Raw genomic sequence first — 6256 nt, forward strand, 5'->3', positions numbered from 1 at the left:
TCCTTGAAACCGAGACAGTACTTCCCCTCCTCCCCTATTGTGTGTGATGAAGACGCTTGTTTTGGATTCAAGTACAAGGTGGTGGGGAGGGCAGGCAGCTTGTGCAGCAGTTGCAGCCTGGGTCCCAAAGCCTAGGCTGGAGCTGCTACTGCTGCTGCAGTTACTGGGCCAGGCTGAGCCTGGAGCAACCATGTGCTCTATGCCCAGGGCTTGGGTAGGGCTAGAACCATGTCAGAGCTGGAAGGTAAGCAATTGAAAGGGGGAAAGGGGGCAGGTGGTGGAGGGGCAAACATGGTGAGGGGGTTCAAGGCAGCCAGGGGGCAGGCACTGAGGGAAGGGCTGGTGCCAGTGGGTGCAGTGTTTGGTGGAGCAAATGGTAGTATGAGGGTAGGCGGCAGGGGAAGACAAATAGTGGTGTGGACAGGTAGCAGGGAGCAACATGGGGGGTGGGGGTGGGGGTGGGCATGAGTCAGACTGCTTGATGTCCCCCCACTGTCTCCCCCACTGCCTACCCTCTACTGCCACTCCTGCAGCCTGCCCCCTTGCTGCTGCTTTCCGTGCTGCAGTGGTAGTGGGGGGGGGGGTGAGTTTAAGATGACCCTTTAATAATTAGGTTCCGTACATGGAAAATTATAACAAATTTGCACATTTTCCATGTATAAAATTAATAATTGTGGCTCATCTTAAATTCAGAGTTGTCTTGGATTTAGGTAAATGTGATAAGTTCTTAGTCTGTTATGTCTGACAAGCTGAGGATCTCAATTTAATATGCTCAAGAAGGTATAGTAGGGTGGAGAATGAAAGTAGAGGAGGATAGACTCCAGAGGTTTATTACTTTAGGTCAGTCATTATCAATTATTTAAGTCAGTCATTCTTAGCCAGGGTGCTGTGAGATCCTTTCAAGGGTGCTGTGAGGTGTTAGTGCAGTGTTTTAGCATTGCTAGGTGTGCACGTATGAATTGCAAGATAAAACTCAGATCCTTTGCATAGGAATCCATAGTATTATAAACATTCTGACCGGCTATGGTCTTTCTAAGTTCTTTACAGCAGGGAAATTGCTATATTATCCTTCTGAAGTCCAAATCCAAGCGAAAGCTAAAAGCTGGCATTTTCTGGGGGTTGTCTTGTGTCAGTTAAAGGGATGCTTGAGTCCAAAAAGGTTGAGGATCACTTCTCCAGTGGGAAAGAATTAGCTCAAAATAAGGGACTGTCTTAAAGTAGCCACATTTGGCTTTTGATAACAGTTTCTGAGCTGCCAGGGTCTTATTGATACAATTGGCTTGTGTGGATGAGGCTAGAGCGTAGATACAGTAGAATCTTCCAAATATACTTTGTTAATTTGCATCTGATTTCTTAGTGAAGATTTAATAAGACTGTGGTGAAACTTTGTTTATATTTTCTGCTTTAGAAATAGGACTGTTCCTGAAGTGGAATGCTTTATTAGGCCTACTTATTACTTGACGTGCATCTTAAAAATGGCACTGCATTTTTTGGATAAGTTTTTGGAAGGGAAGAAGTTGACTATTCCTTTTTTTGGAAAGGAAGAGGTTATTATACAGTGTATTAGGTAAGTGTATAATTTGGTTAACTGCCTAGCACAGTATCAGTTGCAATTTGTTATCTATTGCTTAAAATATAACAAATATCAGTTCATTGGATAAATGCTAAATTGCATCCTTGAGTCCCGCTGACTACATTGTAATGCAATTATACTCTGCTTAACTACACAGAGATGGTGAATAGGAAGCAAATATCAAAGGACTGCTGATGGAAGTCTTGAAAATAACAGAAGTCAGTCAGTCTCAGGACTGCCTCCACTCATTTCAGAAGCATCTAATAGCAGTTGTGAAACTGGCCTATCTATTGTCATTTTCAAGGCTTTCAGCAAACAGTTTCAGGGCGTCTACTGAAAGCCTTGAAAATGACAGGACATAATTTTGGGATGCTCATATCATAGCACTAACAAAGCTATGTAGTTTATGAACATTGTGTACATCTAAATTTGGGTAAGAGCCTTCTCCCCACCCCTACCCCACACACATGCACAAACACACTTTTTAAATCCAAAGTTATGGACTTAAATAGAATATGCTATCCTTTCATGGCCCATGTTGCAGTGATACACACGATATTTCAGAACTGTGGAGAATTTTCTTTTCTCTGTTAAGGTATATCCTGGGCAAGGTAAAGGAAGCAGCTTTCTTTTTACAGAATTTAAATTCCAACTAGTTTCTCCCCTGCATGTTTTCTGTCCTTGCCTCCCTCCCTCTCTTATCCTCTCCCAGTCCCCAAACTATCTGGTTATGAGCACTTGGAAAATGTTAGGCAACAATTAATAAGAGAGGAAAGAACTCATTTTTGCCAGTGCCTCATCTATGGAATCAACATCATATGCGACTGACAAGTCATATGGAAGAAAGTCTGAAATGTCCAATGTTTGCTTGGCAGGCTTTTTAATGGGCAGAGGAAAGAGGAATGTCACTGGTACAGAGCAGATCAGTAAACAGTTGTTTCAGTAGAAAAATAGTTATGCAAGTGACCCATGCTAAGACCTCTATGTGGACTGGGAATCAGACCTTTGAAAGATATCTGAACTGCCTGCTCAAATCTGCCATTTATGGTAACCTCTGATAAGATAGACATGTTTTTTAGACCTTTTGTTTATTTATAAGGTAATAACTACTACATTACAGCAGTTTTGAGCTGCTATCCAATTGCTTAGTTGGTTTATTTTCCTTGAGTGGTGTTAGCTAATTAGGTTACAATGTGTAACCTTGGACAGTTGAAGTGGGGGCAAAGATTTCTTTCTCAGCTTGTTTAATCCAGAGAAATACGATGACTTAAATATAAGTTTTAGGATGAGTTGAATAATGACCAGGAGGAACAGGTTGGATGCTTCAAAGATTTTAAAATAGAAGCAAACTAGTATTGTTAAAATATGGATTGGACTTTTGTATGTTCAGAAGTCAGGAAGTAAAGTTTTGGTTACACAGCAGCTATCTGTGCCTCCTGCGCATTCATCGTGATATAATACTGTGTATGGTGGTAGTTTGTCTACCATAACAAGTAATATGGTGCTTAATTACCATTTTAGCAGGTAATGGGTTCTCCCTAGCTGCTTCTGCTCCAAAAATGTCCACTTTATTTAGCACCCATAGTCCCTTCAACCATAAGCCACAGTTCATCCTGTTTCTTACTTGTGTATATTTGGAACACTGCGTAAGTGCAGATGTGACCTTTTCCTGACTTGAGTATGGGTGTCAGTTGAGTAACTGGCTGAATACAGGGATTTTTTTAAATAGTTACAACTGATTATGGGTCTCATGCATTATTGTGGCATGACAGGGTACCCAAGTGGTTCAGGTGCTGGTTGAAAAGATTGCTACTGAGTATATTGCTTATCTAATTGCATGGCCAGCTTAATTTGTAAAACTGCTTTCTGTGCCAGAAATCTCTTGTATTGAACTCAATGAGCAGTTTGATCCCTTGATCTCTAGAGCACCAAACACATTAGCTCTTACTGATCTGGTTAACTTCTAGTTTGGATTAATGATGTTTAATCTCCACCTTTAAGAGAAGACTAATATGGGAACAAGAATGGCTGACTACTGATTTTGTGTCATTTTGTCTTCTCTTAAAATATGCATACTTTTCTCACACTTTTCCATTTACAGATCCCTGCTATAGCATCACAGGAATGAACACATTTGTTTCTTAAAATCCCTAACATACTACCTATATGGAAACGCTTCCAAAAGAGTATAGTTTCAAATTTGTAGGTGTTTAGGGTCTTTCAGACAGCCAGGTAGCAATCATTACAGAAAAGCAGTCAATAAACCTGTAGTTGGTATTTTCTTTTTCAGGAATAAGTTTAATAGCATTGACTTTACATACTTAGTTTAGCCCATGATGGAACACTTCACCTTCCCTGGACATTGCATCATTGGCCTCTGAGTAGCTGTCTTTTAAACAAAAAAAGCTTTAAAAACCAACTTGAACATGACATTACAGAACAAGAAATCATCCACAAGCTACTTATTGTGTTAACCCTGGTCTCAACTGGGGCAATTAATTTTTATCTCATTACCTGATCCCCCCTGTTAACTCCACTGTCTCTCAAGCCAATAATCATCTTGTTAATTTCAATTGATCTAATTATCAACTACTTCCCTCTCAGTAGTGTCCTCTCCCCTGTCCCTTTCCCTTTTGTATAAAATTATTGTTTTCTAGGAGTCCATTCATAACATCTGAGGAAGTAGGGTGTTGCCAGTGAAAGCTCATGTCTTTCTCAGACCTGTTAATTGTTTCTTTACACACTTTACACACAAAGTTTAAATGCCAATTAACTGAATTAGCTAAATTCATTCAAGCCAGCATGTTAATTTGGATAATTCCCTTTTACTTTAATGTGGGACAATGGGCTTGTCCAGCTGAAAGGTCTGGGGTTTGCTATTGTCTGTTGTCTATTTTTTTTTTTTTTTTTTTTTAGCCTAAGGTGACAGCCTGCCCTACCTTGTTAATTTGGAAACATAATGAGAGTTAATTTGCCTGGAGGGATAAAAAGTTTAATTGCCACTTGCTTTCAGACAGAGTTGTCAAAATGACTTAAGGGTGGTGCTTTTGTCTTTTTTATGCTAATTGATCTTTTTTTTTTCTTTTTTCTCCCTTGTAGGCTTTCAAGGAAATGCTGTATGCAGCTCAGGACCAGGCCCCTTCCATAGAAGGTAACACAGTTGTGAACATGAATCATGTTTTTATTAGCAGTTGGATGCTGAATGCTGGTACAACTTTCTTTTTTCTCTTTTTAAATTATTTCAAACTGCCAGGTGAGACAAATTCAAGTGGAGGTAGTAATCTGGTTGCTGAAACCTCTGCTTTTCTAGATCTTTGCAGCTTTTTGTACTGAATCATAGAACAATAAATGCATTTATATAGTCTGAGGCTTTTGCAGCTGCTATTATCTTGTGTATAAGGATGTGAGATGCCAGGACTTCATCTACTACGGACTGCCATACTGGAACAAAACGCTATTATCTTCAAAAGTAGCTGACACGTAGTGTGGCAAAATTACGGTGGAAAACAGCTATAATGCATTTGGCTAACTTCTGCAATATTGTCCTGAGAGTTATTTCTTGATTTGAGCTACTCATTATTTTATGCCCAAAGCCGTAAGTGAGAACATCTGACTCTGACCTCACAAACTTGAATGCTGCTTTGAGTACAGAATTAATGTTCAATTTGATAATTATTTGTTATTTTCTTATTAATTATTTTGCAACTCTTCACTGCTGCTGAACTCCCTAGATTATGGAAAAATTCCTTCCCACAGCTTTGAACTGGTTACAGTTTAAATAGGCTTTTTAAAAAATCAAGTGGTACATAAAGTACGGACTGGGCTATATCCAGTAAATGTTTGCCATTTATATCCTGTTGAGAGGTACAGAACAGTTTCTAGTCTTTGAATTGCTAAAGTCATTCTTTTTGCCTTCTTTGTGACCTTCAACCTTTCTTTGCATTTAGGTGACTAAAATTGAATGCAGTATCAAAGGTGAGGATGTACTATTAGTTATTGTGGCACTTTGACACTAATCTCTGTGAATACAGTTTTTTTGGCTTCACCTTTTTGGGTGTGCATATACCAGGAAAATGACCTGCTGCTGCTAACATAATCAGATAGCTAGTTCCAGTTGCTTCTTATAATGGTATAAATGGTCCCATCTGTGTTAGCAAGTAAACATATTACCAGTTGATGGGCCTGGTGTTGCTAACAACTGGTCATTTTCCTAGCGTACACTGGGCCATTGGTCACTGCTATGTGTTGTTCACTGCTGCCGAATTATTTTTTTCCATTTTCTCCTTTCTAAGAAGACAGAATATGGGATAAATACCGGGTAGTCTTTACAAAAGGTCACTATACTTATATATATTCCAAAGATATTTCCTACCAGTCAAAAGGCTCCGGAAAAGTATTCCTCAGCTTAAGAGCAAGGAGATCCAATGTGTTAATGAGGAGGCATATGGGATTGGCTTAATGTAGAGGAAGAATGGAAAAGCTACATTTATCACTTGGCATATTAGCAAATTTAGAATAAGGAAAAATATCTGCAAGGATGACTCCTGACTTAAGATAAAAACAGAAATCTATCTAATCTATCTATCTATCTATCTATCTATCTAGATATTTATGTAGACATCTATATCTATATAGAGATCTATATCTATTATATAATTATATATGTAACGTGTGTGTAGCTCG

The 6256-nt window shown here is 39.1% G+C and overlaps 1 protein-coding gene across 1 annotated transcript in view; it reads left to right on the forward strand.

The window, feature by feature from the left end:
• The first annotated feature begins 4675 nt into the window (after window positions 1–4675).
• The window catches only part of XPR1 (xenotropic and polytropic retrovirus receptor 1), a 190537-nt gene continuing 188956 nt past the window's right edge, over window positions 4676–6256 (forward strand). The window contains exon 1 of the mRNA XM_019530946.1: window positions 4676–4724. Within this exon, the coding sequence (XP_019386491.1) occupies window positions 4685–4724 (40 nt within the window). The 5' untranslated portion in view covers window positions 4676–4684. The remainder of the gene's footprint in view (window positions 4725–6256) is intronic.

This window comes from Crocodylus porosus, unplaced genomic scaffold (assembly GCF_001723895.1).
Source record: "Crocodylus porosus isolate Cpor-Errol unplaced genomic scaffold, CroPor_comp1, whole genome shotgun sequence".
Classification (NCBI taxonomy): Eukaryota; Metazoa; Chordata; order Crocodylia; family Crocodylidae; genus Crocodylus; species Crocodylus porosus.